The sequence below is a fragment of the Micrasema longulum genome, unplaced genomic scaffold, assembly GCF_059751315.1.
Source record: "Micrasema longulum isolate JH-2025_06_02 unplaced genomic scaffold, ASM5975131v1 h1tg001793l, whole genome shotgun sequence".
Lineage (NCBI taxonomy): Eukaryota > Metazoa > Arthropoda > Insecta > Trichoptera > Brachycentridae > Micrasema > Micrasema longulum.
The window spans coordinates 57,998-78,876 of NW_028278967.1; the positions used below are offsets into that span (position 1 = coordinate 57,998).

A 20,879-nucleotide genomic window follows, 5' to 3' on the forward strand; every position below is an offset into this window, starting at 1 on the left:
TGTGACGTTCTACATGAATTATGTTTATCAACACCGCTAGGACAATAAATAATTTCTCGTAATACGTAAATATGTCAGTATTTTCTCGTATGTCCCATAGCGGTACTGTGAACTTAACCTTAATTACTGTCAGTAATCAAACGACTATTATGTTACTATTAGGAGCAGAATTATTTTACAGAGCAATGAATGCATAAATCATTTTATATGTATTACTAACAACCGTTCTACTTATCAATTGATTTCATTGAAAGAATGTATTTTATGTACGTGCACTTTCCGAACAACCGAATCGATACCAGCTACCAGCTACTAGCATGCATGATGAGTGAAATAATAAATCGCGTAAAAAGAGCGTAACTCAAACAATTATTATATTACCGTAAAGGTGCATTGAGATATTAAAATAAGATTTCGTCTAATTGTAATTTTATAACTCATTGATTTTTAGATATTTAAATTTATTACAATGATTCGTTTCCGCTACATAAAACGAACAGCCTATCCAAGAAAAGAAAACCCTGATAACCAAATAATTTCATTCTTCTCTGAGATATAAAACGTTTCACTGCGTTTGTCATCCCTTTTCTCTGCAATGCAAAATTTCCAGCTTCTTTTGTTTATTTATTTACATTTATTGTTATGCTATGTTATAACATAAAGAAATTATATTTAAAAAAACGTAAATCCAACACAGCACTAATTACGTACACAACACAATATATAATACAATTTTTTGAACAGGATAACAAGATATAACAAAATTGTGAATAATACTTGTTGGCGTTTTATTTTTTTTATTTGTGTTGTTCTTTTTATTATTGTTAATCTGGTGCGCGGTTTATTAAGTTATTTGTGTGAAATGTGGTGTTTATAGTGGTATAGTAGATTTAGTTTTTTTTATATTTAAAAAACTGAAGATTACCAACAAAATTGATACCTCCAAATTGCAATCGGATGCGGTTAGAACTACTATCACTCAAAAACTGAATGAAAAGATTAGACAACTTTCTGAAGAGCCCACGGAAGAAATACAAACACAGTGAAACAATATAAAATCAGTTTATTGAAATCTGTAATTAAAATCTTCAAGCAGACAAACCAGTCAAAAAGAAGAGTATCCAACTCAGTGTTTATTGAGATCTGCAATTAAAATCTTCAAGCAGACAAACCAGTCAAAAAGAAGAGTATCCAACTCAGTGTTTATTGAGATCTGCAATTAAAATCTTCAAGCAGACAAACCAGGCAAAAAGAAGAGTATCCAACTCAGTGTTTATTGAGATCTGCAATTAAAATCTTCAAGCAGACAAACCAGTCAAAAAGAAGAGTATCCTACTCAGTGTTTATTGAGATCTGCAATTAAAATCTTCAAGCCGATAAACCAGTCAAAAAGAAAAGTTGGATTACAGACCACATACTACACTTAATGGACGAATGGCGCAATAGCAAGAATAATGCTAATCAATATAGAAATCTACAAAGGGAAATAAGTAGGTATTACTTATTTTATTCAATAAGTTTCATAATTAAATAAATTATATACGGCCTGGGCCAATTAAAATACTTTAACGAAGAAACATTGTGCATGAAACTGAACAAAAGTAACATAAAACCATACAGCAAAGACAAACGAGGGTAATAAAATAATGGTACCTACACAATTATATATTTACTAAAAACACATTATTTTTTGTTATTAAGTATTTACTTACTGTAACTTATTTAATACTTTGTAATATACTTAATACCAAATTCTGACGTCAGACTTGAAAGGAAAACAGAAAATTGGAGCGATCGATGTTTTCCGGAAAACTCGCATACTATCTCGACTAGCCCCTCCGTAAATACCAAGCTAAGTAAAGTGTTCCACTAAGTAAAAATACCCTACAGAGTTCAGTGCTCCGACAAGAGTGTACTAGTACTATGTGAGAAGTGGTCGATTTTCAGTCGGGGTGAAAAGCAAGTAAATGTTAAATACTCCTACACGCCGCCATCCGCAATTCGCGTAGCACCCATTTGCCATTTAGAAGAAAATAATCGTGGCTCCAAATGGCGGTTAACAAATTGAATATCATCACATGCAGCTTGAAGGATAAATGCATGATGTCTGTTTATTAATAACGTCCGCAGCATTGTGGAAATTAGGCGCAAGGCGCAACTGAATCGACCTTACGTAAGAGCTGTAATCAGTACCTCACTTTCGATTTTTTCGGACAGTCCCAGTCGCGCACGTTTGCTGTTTCAGACACGACGTCAGAAGTCAAAAGTCTGCTCGCAGTATTTCATATTTGATCCGATTACACTTGTCAGTGTGCGTTGTTTGTGTATTTTTGATAACAGTATTGAAAATTGAGGCTTCACCAAAGTGATATAAAACAAGAAGCCAGTTCACCCAACTCAGTATCCGGTAATCTTCTCTGAACTAATATGTAAATATCACATTATTACGAGTGATTAATACTACTAACAAGCCGTTAATATATTTTATAGTAACAATACGATGTTTAGTGATATACCGAGGACAACGAAAAGCGCACGTGGCGGTTTTTCTTTGATTGTACACGATCGCATTCCTGGAAATAATGACTAGCAGGTACAAAATAACAATGGTTTTTTTATTTAAATGTTTTTTGCAATTCAAACAGCTTTTGCAAAGATAAAAAATCACAATAAAATTTGTTTTTATATTATATAAACGAAACGAACAAAATATTACATATAATGCTTTTTTTTATTGATTTTGTATACATTGATAAATAAAATATATGCGGGTAGATTAAACCGTATTCTTCACCGCCTTGAAGTATATCAATATTTTATATCTACGTTCATAAATTTCATATTTATTATTACAAAGTTGTTTATATTATAAACAAAAATAAACAATAATTAAAAAAACAATAGTATTGCATTTTACAACAAAGATGAAGAACATTTTAGAGAAGGTAATAGCAGGCATCTACAGGGCTTGTGACCTGCCATTGGCTGGTTTAAGTGGCCACTTTACACACTGTGTAACATTAACCATTCTGCCCATCTTTGAACATCTATATTCCTTCAATTCTTCCATCTGTTATTGTTTGTGAAGTTTAAGAGCTGAAACCTTTATTTATGCAGGTGATATTCATCTAATTGATTGAAAACTATATTTTTTCAATCTATACCTACTTCTTCATGGACCAGGTGGATTTATTAACAATATTTTGAGTTTGTCCAAATTTTTGTGCACAAGGACTAGAATTAATAAATAAAGGTTTCAGCTCTTCAACCTCACAAAAATCAACAGATGAAAGAATTGAAGGAATATATATGTTTAAATATGGGCAGAATGGTGAATGTTACACAGTGTGTAAAGTGGCCACTTAAACCAGCCAATGACAGTCATAAGCCCTGTAGATACCTAGACTTCTAACTTACCTTCTGTGAAATGTACTTCGTCTTTGTTGTAATATATTAATATTAACAGCTCCCCCCCTGGGGAGAACAACTCCCTAGTTGAATCCAGTCCTTGTCTACAAAAATTTGGACAAACCTTAAATATTGTTTAATATTGCGTTTATCGATGATTTATTTCGTTGCATAAAATAAAATTAACTAAGGTTACTAAACAGTTTTGATCAACTAATTATTTTGGTCATTCAGTTTATTTATATACAGGTATACATATATGACGCTTAACACATTACAAATCATGCATTTGTATCACACAATCTCTGTTGTAAAATATATCGATAATATCCAGGACTCTTGTGCAAACATCAAGACATACTCAAAATATTTTCAAATCTGTAGTTGATAACTTAAAATAATATAATGAAGAAGAAATTAACAAAACGATAAGTTTAGTGACTATTACGATAAATTATTTTTAAAAACTTTAACTGGAGTTCGTTTTTAGATCGTACCAGAGCAGATTTGTTTTTTTTTTAATGAAATAAATTATTATGTTAAACTAGCAAGTTTTCGTCTTATATCTACTAGTATATTGAGCTACGATTTTTCTTATCGCGCATAATTATTATTGCCGACTTTATCTTAACCCAGGAGTCTCCAAACTACGGCCCGCGGGGCAAGTCCGGCCCGCCAGTGTCATCAATCTGGCCCGCGACAGCCAATGATTTATTGTTGTTACTATTGCTGTGATAAGTTGAAGAAGAAAACACAGAATAATAATTACTCGGTTTTATTTACTTGCAAGGTAAAACTTAACGACAGAAATGATGACGCAGAAAACTTAACTTAAATATCTAAGTTTAAACATATTAATAACTAACAAATAATTTAAATGAATCCCACTAATCAAAGTAAAACAAAAACACTAATGAGATTTATGTAATTGTGATTTTCCACCGACAATAGTTTGTAGTTGTGAATCAATTTTACTTGTACCAGTTATCAAAAGAGATTTAAGATTCTCATCGGTTAATTGAGATCTGTAAACATTCTTTGTGTACTTCATCTTGGAAAACGTTTTCTCACACCAGTAAGTAGTACCAAAAACAGAAAACAACCCACGAGCAAATTTGTGCAAATTATCAAATTGTTCCAGTGGAAGACTCTTATAAAATTCCAGCAAAGATGAATTTTGATATTTGTTCTTAATCATATCACTGCACTGTAAATCAATATTTTCCATTTGGACTACCGGAGCCAGGGTTTCAATGTCAGAATCAAAATGATTTTGAAAAAGATTAATTTGACATCAAAATCTGAGAAACGAGTATCAAAATTTATTTTCAAAGCACTCAAAGTTTCGATTGCAAAATCGACGGAAGTTCAGTCTCTGTAGTGTGGCTGAATATTTCACATGTTTTAAAATGTGTAAAACATTTTTTACGTAATTGCGATTGAAATATTATTATTTTCTGCCTGAAGGATTTGATATTGGTGTATAAATCAGGAAGAAGCTGATTTTCTCCTTGCAATCTCAAATTCAGTTCGTTCATATGATTTGTCAAATCGACATAGAATGCTAACTTCCACATCCATTCACTATTTTCTAAATCGGCAAAAGGGCGCTGCTTCTCATTAAAAAAAAATTCGATCTCTGCTCGAAGTTCAAAAAAGCGCTTAAGGACTTTTCCGCAACTAAACCAGCATACGGCAGTATGATATGGTAAGTCATTTTATCCAATCTCTTGAATAAACTCGCGGAATTGTCGGTGATTCAGCCCAGTGGATCTGATGAAGTTAACAACTGATATGACTAGTTTTAGAACTTCAGACATATCTAAACATTTTCCGCACAAGGACTGTTGATGAATGATACAATGTAAGACTAATGGTTTTGAACCACCATCATTTTCTACAGCCTTTGACACTGGTGCATCCACTCCTTTATTTTTACCACACATATTTTTGCCTCCATCAGTGTAATAGATTTCAAATTTTTCCATCGAAGGTTCTTTTTATTAATGGCATTTTCAACTCCCTTAAAAATATCTGCCCCACTTGTCGTGCCGTGAATACTATCAATATCAAGAAGTTCTTCATACACTTCATAGCTTTTATCTACTCCGCGAATAAAAATCAACACCTGAGCAGTATCTGATACATCTGTTGACTCATCCAATGCTAGAGAAAACCACTCATGATGTCCATTTTTGTCAGACGGTTGAGATGATATGTTTTCTGCGATGTCTTGCACCCTCCGAGCCACGGTGTTTGCGGACAAACTGACACTTTTAAATAAATTTACCTTTTCGGGGCATATTTCTTCGGCTACTGCAATCAAGCATTCTTTTATCATTTCTCCATCGGTGAATGGTTTGCCACGTTTTCCGATTTCAAGAGCCACACAAAAGCTGGCGCGAGTTGCAGACTCTTGTTCAGTATTCGCTTTGGTAAACAAAGATTGCTGCGATTTGAGTCCGCGTTTCAAAGCTTCAAATTTTTCCGTCCGCAAACTTCCTGTATACTTGGAGTCATTTTGAAGATGTTTCGATTCATAGTGTCGTTTAATGTTATATTCTTTGAGAACAGCTATGGTTTCATTACAAATTAAACATAGCGCCTTATTACTGGACTCAATCACAAAACACTAAAAGTTCCATTTATCTTAGAACGTTCTGCATTGACTGTCGATTTTTCGCTTCTTTTCCATACTAACAAATCACACATAAAAACAATAAGTCAAATCAAAATACTTTTATGCACGGGTGTTACTTTATTTCACAATAGACAGTTTCGCTTCCTTCGCCTTTCCTACGCAGACTGACTCGCGGTTGCGCCGCTAGCCTTTTTATATGCAATTACTGCAATCTCGAAGTGATCGGAATACACTAGCCAGAACCAGAACTTTCTCGAACCAACGCGGTAATTCCAAATATTTAATTACGACTAATGCCACCTGTTAGCGGGTAGCTGAAATAGATAGTACATAGTACAATACATAGTACCACTACTCGCCACTAGATGTCGTTAAGTGTCACAATACACAATAATAATTGAAATGCAAAAAAGCGTAAGTTTGCTTAGGTCGCGCACTTTGCGACTATTCTAGTCTAGAAATATAGTTAAAGGCAGAAAAATTAAAACTGGTTTGGCCCTTGGAACAAACTAAAAAAAAACATTATGGCCCGAAGGCTTCAAAGTTTGGAGACCCCTGTCTTAACCTAACACGCTTAGTTACCGACATGGCCCAGTTTTCAGGTACCTATTACCTATGGTTCAATGATAAATCAGATTTTCTCTTTATTCACCCGTAAAGTAGGAAAATTTTAAACAACACCACAATGTTGTTTGGTATTTTGAGTTGATTTACTTAAATAGTATGGCGAACATTTGTGGATCCTACGACCTACATTTTTTGCAATTCGATATAGGTACACCTATTCAAAAATTAAATATTACCGCCATTGGTACATAGTATTATATGAATATAGCGAAAGCGCTAAAATTATTTGATAAATAATTAAAAACCTAAAACTGAAAGTAAAAATGAAAAAAACAGTTGTTATAAATGTAAGTCGTAGATAACAATATGTGATAAATACAAATATGGTACAGCAAGCTAATTATTGATTGATTTGGTGTTTATTTTGTAGAACTTATAATATTAGAAATCAAACACTGATTTAAGCCTACTGAACACTTTATTTTATTTTTACAAATATAAAAACAAAAACTTGTTAGGGCATTTTTAAACGAATGTGAAGATTAGATGAATTTGATGTCCTTATATAGTTATATAATTCAAGGTACTTAGAAAATAAAAATAATATTATGAACTATAGCATGTCATCATAATTGAGGGAAAAACCAATGGTTAAGTGCGAGGCTAAGTGTTTAGTAGGTAATGGGGAATTTAGGTATTTATATTTATAAAGTGTTCAGTAGACTCAAATCAGTGTTTGATTTCTAATATTATTAGCAAACTAATGTTCTAATGAAAAAATCATCCAACAATTATAATCATATGAAAATAAAAGATTTTCGGAATCAAAACAAGATATTGTTATTTCGTGAACAATTTTAAAAGTACAAAAATTCATATAAAAAATACATCTCTATATGCACCGCAACAGGCCAGAAAACCCAATTACAGTGGTGAATTACAACACAGAATACCCAGGCTTGAGAAAAATCACATCAAATATTTGTGTTCTCACCGGGAATCGAACCCGGAACCTTCCTTGCGTGAGTCGTGTCCTAACTACTACACTATGGAGACCGCCTATGTTTGCGTATTCTTTCCTACAATACTAGGTAAGAGTACTCACAATAATTTCTTCGTACAAGGTAAGAGTACGCATGCAATACAATATTAATTTTTCGTACACAAATCACTATAAAATGCTCCAAAACCAATGTAGTCAGTGTAATCGTGCCATGAATGGATACAATTAACTTCTTTGTTTACAATTTTTTGCACCTTTTTAATATACATCTTCTATTGAGTACGCCTACGTACTTTTTGCTTTGAGGTGGCGTTTGACAGATGCCGTGGCGCATTTTGTTAGATGGCTAACTGTAAAACTGGCGTCGCGGGTTCGATTCCCACTAGTTGCAAGAAAGAAATCCAAGAAAGTTTTTTTTCTCAATTGGTCTGGGGTGTTGTGGTGTATTTTTCATAGCTTCCTTCCATATCCTCTCTTTTCCACCGCTAACGTGCCTCTGAAATAGAGGCTTAGCGGGTTATTCCTTTTTTTTTTTAAACATTTCCCTTCACAATCCAAATTATTTATAAACCGAAATCCAGTGACAAAAAAAAAAAACTTAAAAAAGTCAAATAATCATTAAACAAAATAAAATATTGCTCACTATTGCCATAGTAGTCCTAGTATCGTAACAGATTATTTGTTTTAATTTTTAAAAAATGCCTTTTAACACTTTGTATCCCGGAGCCGTGTAAACATGTGATTATATAACCATACGTTTTGTCCCGGTCCCGTGTTTTCACGTGGTTTACCAGCTGTCTAAAAAAGTGCATTTTATTGACATCTAGTGACTTTATTTTACTTTTTCTCTGCTAGTAAACCACGTGAAAACACGGGACCGGGACACAACGCATGGTTATTATAATCACGTGTTTTCACGGCTCCGGGATGCAAAGCACAAAAAAGGAGTGAGACCATGTATATGCGCAAGCATTGCAATGCGCAATGTGGCTCTCCGTAATGGCCAATGTTGGCAAAACTATCATACAAAAAAGACTTTTTTAATTATCTCTAATAAATATAAAGAGTGTGAATTTTTTGAACCCAGTATTTTCAAAACTATGACACTTTTAAGAAACCCTTCACAAAGCATGAAATTTCACAAAAATGGACCGGGCACAGGGTAAATTATATGTGTATTCGGCCGGTGCTCAAAGTGCTTTAAAAGAAATGCAACCCATGTGAACGATTACGTTATGTGAACGACACGCCGATTGATAGTTTAGGTTTAGGCTATTGATAACTCATTAAAAATAGCAGTGTTATTAATTTTAGTTATTATTTCATTTAACGTGTTTTGAATCAATTGCAATGCGTACTCTTTGATAGTGCGCACTCTTTGCTTGCTTTACCCAACTAAAGAAAGTTTCCTAGTACCTGCCTTTCGTTTATTATTCTCACTAAAATATATTAGACTAATTAAAATCCTCAATATTTGCATTTGTCCTCTTATTTAATTTAATTTGGACACACAAAAATACTTGTTAGAGACAAATAAAAAGAATTGGTGACTAAACTAAAGGCCAAGATTCGGGTACTAAAATATGAATTATTTTATAGTTAACTAAATGATGAAACTTGAATTGTACATTTGTAAAAATAACAAAATACAACATAATGTTATGTCGTATTTTTATTTTAGCGAATATGATGTACGAATTTATAGGTTGTTTAACCTGCAATATTTCATTGTTCCTGGACCTGAAGTGTACGACTGATCACCTTATTTTCATGTGATGATTTCAGATAATCAAAATACCCTACATTTGGTTTAATAATGAAGTGCCCTACGCACCACTGGTTTCGAAAAGGGGAATAATGATGATGATAAATTATACAAAATAAATTACAACTAGTAATTATTCCTTAACTAAATAATTTATTAGATTTTTTTTCAATTGTTTCAAATTCGTTGAATATGTACACCGTTTACAAATTTGTTTTAAAAACTGTACGTTAATAATAATAATAAGCGTGTGGACTTTAGATGCTGTTTTGCGCATAAATGTCAAGGTAATTATAGGCTTAGGGAGTCAACTTTGGCAACGGACACGTATTAATATAACATGCATCCTAAAGGAAAAGTTGGTCGGATGCGGTTTTGGGTATTGACGTTGAAAAATATATTTCTGCGGTAAAACTTTTGAAATATGTGTAATAATGTTACAAAACGTTCGATAATAGTTACATAACTCGTTATAGAAATATTTTTATTCGTATTGAACCGCAGCACGTCTGTAATAGTAGATTCAAAATAATAATAAAATGTTTTAAAAAATCAAGGCCAAAAAGACAACACCCAGCGCAAAAGAAAAAAACCTTCATTTAAACCAATACTTTTCCTTATGCATTAGAATCATTTGCGATTGAATAATGTTACATATGTACATATCTACTTCATACTTTATCTATCACGTTCCTCTATTGATTATTTTCCCTTGTGTACAGCTAATAAAGGATAGAGTATTACATTTGGAAAACACATTTTTGCAATCGGTAAGATTCGGTATTAATTTAAATGCTGTATTCGTCTCGGAAAACATCAATTATACCTATATTGATGGTAGAAAATCACTTTCTCTAATGAAAACCCTTAGACAAACGGTTTTCATAGTAGATTAACACTATTTTTAAATAAATATTTGCGTTATTGTGATCTAAATGTTTTAATTTGGTGACCGATTTCGTGTTAGAAAATTAAGTTCAAGTTGTAGCAACGCAGGAAGCAAACCTCGGATTTCTGCAGGCTTTTTTTCTGCATTCTATCACAATTTCGTTTAGTAAGTTCGTTCGTTTGTCACATATCCATCTCACTCTAACATAATCAAAACTCTCGTTTCCTCTAATACGGTCCGAATGAATTTACGAATCGAATTAGTTACAAATGGAATTCGCAACACTACAAGCTGAGGTAAAATAAATGTTTTTTTTTTCCTTTTTTTGAAGCACTAACTTTTTGGAACATTTTATACGCGACATTATTTTTTAAAGAAAATAAAGTGGTGCATGAAAGACGAAGTACTTTTATTTGAATCTAGTAAAAAATATAATAAAAGTTTGTATCTGTAATCATTGTCGTACGAGAACATGTTGAAATGATAAAATTCGCAAGGAAAATAATGTCTCACGATTTGATTTTATTCTAAATTAATTAATTGTTGTAAGAAATCTGGTCCACCTCGTGGTGTAATGGTCAGCGCGTTTGCTACCATGCAAATAAAATCGGGTTTGATTCCCGACATGGTTGACAGGAAATATTTATTTAAAATGGCGTTTTTACACCATATATTTTTAATTTATTTATAAATCATATAACACATAGTATTTTACAAGTATATTATTTTGAATTACATTACCAGGAGTTACAACTCGACTCGTTTAAAAAATAACACATATTGAGAACAACAAAGAAACAAAGCAAGTTTAGCAAGGTGCTAAAGCACCTTTATAACTAAATATAGCTCAACAATATGTACGCTAAAACCTTTTATTACACAAAAAACGCTTTTAAGAATGAAAAAAGTAGTGAATCTACTAAGGGAGATAAGGTCATGGTCACATGCCACGCAGATAATGCAGCCATAGAGATGATGAGAACATATCCATCTCAGTTAGTAAACTTCTGAATGCCTAAGAAATGTCGTATAATACAATGAACACATGATTATTGGAAACATAATTCGGATATCCAAAACGTGTGTGAGACCGATCATGGTGTATACAGTAGAGGCGAGGATAGATGGAGAGAAAATAAAAATACGAAAAACCTAGTAGAAAAACTAAATAAAAAAACCAAATAGAAAAACCAAATAACTGCTCAGAACGTCAGAAATGAAAGTACTAAAGGCGATCGCAAGGAACCCGCCAAAGAGGCGGAATCCAAAATAGCAAAATGGACAGCTCAGAAATCCCCTATACCATTGCCTACGAAATCCCGGCCGTTTCTCTATATTATATAATATATACTAGATATTTCTTAGTCCCTGGACTGGGACCTAAAGCGTAAGACTGATCTACCTTCATGTAACAAAAACGATCAAGATACACGGCGGTTGGTGCACCAATGCAATGCCCTTTGCACCATCCGGTGCAGAAAGGGAATGATGATAATGATGAAGAAATCTGGTACATTCACAACATGTTATTTAGCAAAAAAATAGATGAACATATAACCACTCACCAATCATTGTAATCTAAATAAAATAAATATAAAGTTTAAAAAAAAGAATTTATAAATTATTTTTATTTCATCTCTAGTAAAATTTACCGTATGTAAATTAAGTGGATGAATTTTAAGTTAACCATTTTTTTATATTTTTTATGTTATAATTAGAATATATCCTTGACACAAATTTTAAATACTCTAAAGGACAGCGTGTAAATTGTTTAAGATGATTGAATCAAAAAGTTACTTATTTTTAATAATATTTTGATATTAATTCTCCGATTGCGGCATATCTACAGAACAAATCGTCGTCGTTGAGGTAACCCAAAAAACATCATTTTGAAAAATCGCAATTTGAATGTTTGGAGATCAAGAAAAAAACTTTTTATTTTTTATTTTATGTAAACAACATAATTCATTCATGTCTTTTTAATAAATTCCATTTGTAACTTTTTCCTTCTGATATATTTTTAAATATATTAAAGGTTTTAATGAGACAAGGTGGCTAAAGTTTTGTCAAGTGGCTTTTATTTGTATATAACCTAGACTTTAGACAATGCAAACTATAAGAGTCAGTGAAAGGAAGGAAACGTTAGATAAAATTAATATAATGTGGTTCAAAAAATTTTGATTTTCAAGAAACGGTTTTTAGGACGTTTTCTTTTATGTTTTAATATACAATAATATATAGTCACATAGTAAAAAACAAATCATTTTGATTTACGCAACATAACTAAGTTTATGGTGACGTTTACCTCTGAAGGAACATAATTTTACGCTTCGAATGGCATATTTAAATCAAAATTAAAAATTTTAGGGTTAGTGACTTTTGTCTTAAACGGTGACGAAATATTGTACAGCGATAAATGGTATTCATTAATTCACAAAAATATTAATATTTTTTTGTAATTTCTCTTACCTCATTTTTTGAAATTTACACTGGACTAATACTTTCAAATTTCCGTAGACGATATTTTAACAGCATATATTTTTGTAGCATTGTTTATTCTGTTCGAAAATCTCCGTGAAAAGATTATTATTTTTACAAAAATCTTAAAATATACCTTATTCTTCATCGTATTTTTCGGAAAATTAAATAAACTAAACCCAACTATATTTTTAGTATCTCCAAATGTTTGTAGTCTCAGTTTGTAATCTCACCCACATGATAAAGGTTTCAGCTCTTTTACTTCACAAAAGTCAACAGATGGAAGAGTTGAGGAAATGTGAATGCTACATGAGCAGAATGGTGAATGTTACACAGTGTGTAAAGTGGCCACTTAAACCAGCCAATGACAGGTCGTAAGCCCTCTAAATGCCTAGACTTCCACATTCTCTTCTCAAAAGATGTTTTCCCTCTCTGTTGCATCAAATTAAAACCATACCCACTTCAAAAGATGAACATATCAGCGGTTGAATTGTACGTAGGCAATGGCTTGCATTATTTTAATATTTTCGAAGGATTATTATTGAAGCGAGCAAGAGGAAACGACGATATGGATGGTCGAACACTAAATCCCCATTGCTCTTGTTTCAATATTATTTTCCTATTCAAACCTAGTCACGCGGTTAACAATCAATACACAAAAATACCATTATTATTATTCGGTCTTCATTGTGATGTTTACTGTTTACCATTCAGTATTTACTATGGAGCAAAAGAAACCTCTAAAAAATAAAGCTGACCGGAATCTTTTGATTGAGACGCAAAAAAAACATAATATCTGTAATAATATCTGCATTGTGCTGTTTTTCTGTCAACTTAAGGCTGAATGTTTGACACATGTATTTGAGGATTGTTATTTTACTGACGTAAAACAACAGATGTACAAGATGCTGATCAAATATCAATTCAATGACACTGATTATACCAAGAAAATAGCACACACGCTCCAAATGTAGCCATGATGACCACATTTTATTTATTTTGTTAAATAAATTATTACAAGTATGCATTCGACGAAGGTCCTAAAAATTATAAAAACAATTAACGTAGATGCATTTTTATTTATTTATCGACCTCGTAATGTAATGGTCAGCGCGTTTGCCTACGATGTAAGAGGTCTCGGGCTCGATTTCCGACATGGTTGACATGAAATATTTATATAAATGGGTGTTTTCACACCAGAATATTTCGTAGTCCTTGGACTGGTACCTGGAGCGTAAGAGTGATCACCTTACCTTCATGTAACAAAATCGATCAAGATATTTATTTGACACTTTATATACATATACAATATATATATATACATATAAGGGCGGGCATATTGCCTTAAGGCAATTTCTTCCTACCTACCCAAACCGTTCAGTTTGAGAAAATTATGGACATATTGAGTCTTACAATTTTATACAAAAATTAAAAGCAAAGATTAACAAAAATATATATTTATTTAAAAAAATACTATACTACGCTATGATCTGTGTACCAATCTGGTGCCCTATGCACCATTAGGATCAGAAAGGGAATGTTTATGTATTTACATGAAGCAAATCATTATTTTATTTATTCTTTAATTAAAACAATACATTTTACACATTCATTACTCTAAGTAGTGTACGGTGAATCATTTGTTTTTTTAACCTCCGTAACTCTGAAGTTTATTGTTTAATTCTGGTATCTTTGATAATATCGAAAGAAGCATTCGTAGTCTTCAAAGTAAAAGTTCCGGCTTGACATTTTAGAGCTTTTTAATTTTAATAATCTAATTATGTAGATACTTTTTTATAGGTTTAAGATAATCGATCCACTGTGGTGGGCCACAGTTGATAAATATTAAGGTTACAGGGAATTAGACTAGATACACTGAATTATGCCATTAAAATAAAATAGAAGATGTTAATTCAAATAATAAACTGTTTGTTATTTGTACTTTATGTGAATTCTGTATTCTACCAGTGTTTGAAGATGAAAAACCACATTTTGAGTTTATTTGGGGTATCGGTTGCAATAATGGACTACCCTATCGGCCTTGATGCTCTTCCCCCTTTTCTTAGACTTACTTTTAATAATCCACGAAAATGGAAATGACTTACAACTTTTTATTTATATAAAAAAAAGCGATCCACAGTGACCTAAGATAAAATGATTCACTGAAACCTAATGAACGTTTTCGTAAATATAAAATTTAACAAAATAGCAAGCTCCTCTCCCGACAAACTCAAATAGTGTACTATATTGAATATGAAACATTGAAGGAAAAAATCGAACTTTTAAAATCTTCCACCCATATCCACGTAAGAAAATAGTTTTGTCCTAACACATTGACCGAAGCGTCGCTCAATGTCCTCCAGCTCTGATGTCGTGAAGATGACTAGTGTGACAGAAGGGGGGGGGGGGGGTATGAAAAAGTGTCAACTAAACAAAAAAGGGTTTGTGTGCGTACAATTCACACGAATATATTGCAAACGATCCACTGTTACCCGTGCTACCCAAAGTACGTTTTTTGTTTGCCATAGATGTTTTACTAAGTTGTACATAAATGCCCACAACATACATTGTGTAGCATAGAGTGAAAAATATTATGTACATCTTTTTGCATTAATAATAACAATTAAAATACCGTATTTAGTTTTATTCCACATTTATTTATAATTTTACCAGTGACCAGGTTTCGTCGTGACCGACATCAGTTTAACGATGCCAGTCACGATGAAACCCGGTCACTGGTAAAATTATAAATAAAAACGGAATAAAGTAATTACAGTATTTTTATTACTATAATTAAAATGCAGTTGCACCGAGATATTAATGTCAGTAGAAAAAATATGTTTCCTTGTATTAGTAATACATAATATGTAATTACAGTTAAAAAAATAATCCGCATGTGAAATGAACTGTTTCTAGTTGATACTATATAGGTACATAAAATTAAATAAATAAATAAAACCTTTGATATGTGAATAAAACGTGTTAATAAATACTCGTGTACGTGTCCTACCTATCTTTGACCTGTATGTCAATTCGACTATGATATATATTGCCTAGAAGTGAGTGTAGTTAAGCAACTAACCCCGTTTGTTTTTCCGCAGTAGACCCACCAGCCCAAATTTCCCGCCCACGGCAACCATGTTGGGAAAGGGGGTACGCGGCGCGCGCTCTCCCGACGAGACCGAGATTTCCCGAATCCCGGTCGGGCCTTTCCGGCGCTCAGCCTCTCTGCGACTGCGCGGGGAGCGCGCCCCGCAGGGCCGTAGTCTCGAGGCGTCCCCTGTGGGCGCCGGTGGGCTTTTCCCGCCCATCACGGAGTCCCGCGAGTCCTCAGAGAGCCCCCACCGGGCCGGCCCTCAGCAGATGACCGCTAGGCAGCGCAGTCTAGTGAGTACTGAATCAAATTAAAAGCTCATGCTCATGATCCTTCGTACTTTTCTCGCTTCCTGAAATCGAGAAAGATTTTTAAATGGTATAAAAATGCGAAACATCATCGACAAGAAATACCATTAAAATGCCAGGTATACTCTTATGACAACCCAGATAATGCTATCAGGAGGTATCCGAAAAACTCGTGAAAATCAACGAAATTGAATGAACAAAATATATGATAATTTTTTTAATATTCCAAATTTTCTGAACTTTTCATTCATTCAATCCGGACAGGTAATAATAATATAAGATATCCAAACAATAATTTGTCACTAAGAAATATATATATTTATTTCATTATCGAAATAACACATTAATTTTAAGGATAGCGTCAAAAAACATTTTCAAATCAAATATCAGTTTAAAATCCAGATTCAAACAATTACAAATCATTAAGATCTGTACTCTAAATTTCTTCATCTGAAAGTAAATATAGATTCAGGAATATCATTTTTGTGCCGAAAATGTCGCAACTCCAATATTTTTGACCGGTGAACAAAATAACTAATTGGAGAATACGTACCACGTACCCATGTACGTATCTTATACATCTGGAACGTATTGTAATAATCTTTTTTTAAAACTAAAATATTAAAATATAGGTACTTTTAAAAACTAGACCAAAACTACGCAAAATATATTTTTATAATTAGATAACTTATTTATAGTTTATTTACTAGTTATCCACTCCTGCAAGATGATCAATAAAATAATTAATAATGTGCAATCCTAAAATTCAGTTGCATATTCAGTTTTTTCGTTGTTTAGTAAGTAAAGATATTTGGTTTATACAACGATATTTTTTCAGGTGCTTGTAAATTACTGTACAAAAAATGTATTTCTATTTCATATTTACAATTTTGTTATTTCTGCAATTACACTACCCAACTGCATCATATTGACATATTATAGATTAAACAGCTGCCTAGTATCATTTATTGGAAGAAAAAAAATGGAATATGTCAAACTGCAATAAAACTAAACGAAATATAACTAAATAAATATGTTGTTCGTATAAATTCGCTACCCATTTTTAATAAGCTTAACCTTTTTGATTAAATGTCATAAATTACCGTTTTGGTTTATTATATGTATATTTACGAACAAGTAGATACATAATAATATAATGTAATCGTACATACTCGTAGGTACATCTTTTGTTATTGTTTCATAAATAGTTTGCGCGCTACTCTGTCTTTTATAAAACAGATTGGTTTGAATTCTAATCATAACCAAACATAGCAGAAAGAAATCCGTTGTTCAACTGAAATTATTATTTTGATTTTTCGTGACACAAGCCCATTTCACACGTATCGTTCAAGTCCACAAAGTACGGTAAAAACAGGGTGGATTTGATTTTTCAAAGATAAAATATTTTGTATTTATTACTCGGCTACTCTCGGGTAAAAATCATACGAAAGAAAATCGAGTGGAGATCAGTCGACGTCGCGGTGTACTAGTTTGTGAGTTTGCCCGGCATTAAATAAATTAATGAAATTATAATTATTTTGGTTTACTTATTCAGAAAAGATACACATAATATTACAACGAAATACAGTTTTTTATTTTTTTCATTTTTATTTTTATTTTTTTATTTATTAAGGAAAAACAACAGTTGTTTTATAAGAATACAAAATATAAAAAATAGTACATACATCCAGTTAAAGTTTTTCACAAATATAATGAGAGAACATGTTACACAGTAAAGAGAAAAATAATATATTATATAAGACATAAGAAAAAAAAGAGCTCCTAAGAAGGTTAAGGGATTAGGAAATAGAGTGGAGGAGTGGAGGAGGGATTTTCATAATATAGTTGACCAATTCAAAATTTTGATGTTATAATAAAATAAACATAATTAAAGGAACATAAACTTAAACACACTGACAAATGTTTTATTTTACAGTGTTTCAAAAAGTTTTTTTTGAAGTCACAAAATTTTGTATTAAAAATATCTAAATGGGGACAAAGTAAATTAAATTTGGAGCAGCTACGATAGATCAACGAGTTTTGAACATTTTATTTTTTTGGCAATGAATTATAAAAAAATGAACTTGTCGTGTTGACTTTACGGGACAATTGATTGAAATACGATTCAAGAAATATGGACTATCGATATATTTTTTTTTAATTTTGAAGAGGAAAGACAGATCAGAAATGCTTCTACGTTTAGTAAGGGAAGTTAAACTATTAAAGGAAGAAGAGTCTTCATAGGAGTCAAAATATGTAAGAGATTTGCGATCCAGAAGTTTAAGGAATCTATTCTGTATTTTATCAAGTTGTGATATATAAATTATCGAGGATTCCAAACAACAGATGCAAACTCAAGATGGCTACGAACGTATGCATTATATAAGATTTTGAGGGATGCGGTTGTTTTGAATGGTTATATAGATTAAATATGTATATTTATATTAACGTCTACCATTACGTAAAATAAAAAATAATTCATGTGTACATAAAGGGGAGTGACGTCTTACAATAATGTGTTTTTTTTATTTTAATAAATATTTTCAATCTACAAAAAAATATGCTGTGTTATCAATGAGTAAAACATAATAAGAAATTATTTTTATTTATTTATTTAAAAAAATAAGTACAAATAATAAATACTTTTACGGACTTATTGCTAAAAGCAATATCTTCCAGCCAACCAAAAAACAGATTGGTCAAAAGAAAAGTTAGTCAAAATTTTGTACCGAAAAACCAAAAATATACATCAAAAGAAACAGACATAAAATAAAAATAACCTAATTAATTCAAACAAACAGCTGTTTTTTTAATTGGGAGATAAGGCTATGTTATACATATTATATGATGATGAATGTGGAATCAGATAATGAGTTTGGAAGGAGAGCGAGAAAGAGGAACCAAGGGCAGAAAAAAATGACAAAAATGTATATTAAAAAAATGAAAATGAAACATTAAAATCCAGGGGTTTTATCAGGATTGTGGGGATATATAATAATGTTTCAGACGTTTCTTGAAGCTGGCTAGAGAAGGTGCATTTTTAATATGAAAAGGTAGCTTGTTTATGAATATAAATCAATTATGAATATAATTTTTAACTTCTTTCTTAAATATGTTGTATTCCTGAATGCATTTTTTATTTCCGTTCTTCATATTATTCAAGAAAAATATTCCCCTGTAAATATGTTGTCCTGATATTGTTTTTAGTTTTTTAATTAAGATATCATGACTTAGAAGCACTACTATGTATAAATAGGTGCGTAGGTTTTCACGGTCACTGTTATCAATATTAATATTTTTGGGGTGATCCCGTGTAACACCACAGTTTACCCTGAATATGGCTCCTGCAATGGTAGTCGCAACGTTGGAACGAATCCAACATACACAAGATCACTCAAAAACATACACTTTGTCTTTATGGATTTAAAGAAAACAATTATTTTTTAATAATGATTTCATATCTAGAACCCTGATTTCTTTACAATTGGACAATGGGAAAGGTAGACGGTTTTTCATATAGCTTATATAATTATTTTTTTGTATTTTTTCAACCAGGGGTGCTATTCTGAACCACTCTCGTGGCACGAGAAAACAGTTTTTCTCTTGTATTTTGTATGTAAATAAACGAGACAATACGGCCGTGAGAGCGTTTGGAATAATTGGCTAGTAAAATGTTTGCTTTTAAGCCACCACCCCATCCGATTATTCCGTAATATAGATTGGGCTGATGAATATTCATCGAAGTTCTTATTTTATCATGCGATGTGGATTTTAACCATATGGGCCAATAGATGAGGCTCAATATTACAGTGGCGAAAAGCACACGATCCAATCAGCAACTATTGTGTGAGGCAAGCCAAGATGGCGAAAGCCGTTTATAAATATTATGCAGGTATCCCCACAAAGTAGTGATTTAATTCAATGTAAATAGTAATTCTGGCTAAAAACTCGGAGTATTCTTATGAAAATAAAAAAAAAGTGTTTATCTTTCAAATGGAGATATTAAAAATTTTCTTTTACACACAAATATTGTTTTAAATGCATGGGAAATTCGGTTATTATATTTTTAAGATTGTCAAGACTGTCAAAAGATGTCTTTAAGTTCTCAGAAATCTTTTATCTAAATCGTCCACCGCGCACCGCAGACGCAGAAAAATATTCCATGAATATATATTTTTCACTTGCCAAACAAAGGGCTTTACTTTTTTGGCATGTATGCATATTTTTTTTGGTTTATTTCTTAGAGTAATAATTCGCTAGAGAAGTCCTTTAGCTCTATTGCATAAAACAAAAGTGTTCCAAATTTTTGGGTTGGTTGTTAGTTTAACAACAAATGTGTAACGGACGATTTCAATTTGCGCTTGCAATTCTCTATCTGAGTACCTACGGTATATTGTATTGCATTGCAAATGAACGACTCTGTTGGTACTCTATGGTTTATTTACTAATACTTATGTATTTTTATTGAATGAAGGCTAAAAAAAAAAACAATAATTGTAGTTTGAGAGCTAGAAAGGTATATTAAACTGAAATTCACTTCACTACCTCCTTCAGGTTTTCTTTCCTTCTTTGTCTTCAGACACTTCAAAACGTACCTACAAAAATAAAATCTTCAACGTGTTTCTCTTAAACAAAGGCAAAGGAAACACCGTAAGTGGCACGTTCTTCATTTGTAAATATTATATGACCTATTTTGCTGCTCTTCAGTCATTTTTTGTGAAGCCCG

General features: G+C 32.1%; 1 protein-coding gene across 11 annotated transcripts in view; it reads left to right on the forward strand.

Moving 5' to 3' along the window:
* The first annotated feature begins 2,221 nt into the window (after positions 1-2,221).
* qtc (GRIP domain-containing protein quick-to-court) overlaps positions 2,222-20,879 on the forward strand; it is a 29,883-nt gene continuing 11,225 nt past the window's right edge. For 3 of the 11 annotated variants that reach the window (XM_088237813.1, XM_088237820.1, XM_088237825.1), the window contains exons 1-3: positions 2,222-2,407; positions 2,491-2,593; positions 15,853-16,138. In XM_088237813.1, the coding sequence (XP_088093939.1) occupies positions 2,583-2,593; positions 15,853-16,138 (297 nt within the window). In that variant the 5' untranslated portion in view covers positions 2,222-2,407; positions 2,491-2,582. Of the gene's footprint in view, positions 2,430-2,490; positions 2,594-15,852; positions 16,139-20,879 lie in introns of all 11 variants that reach the window. The other 8 variants (XM_088237815.1, XM_088237821.1, XM_088237817.1 and 5 more) reach the window with 5 other exon arrangements.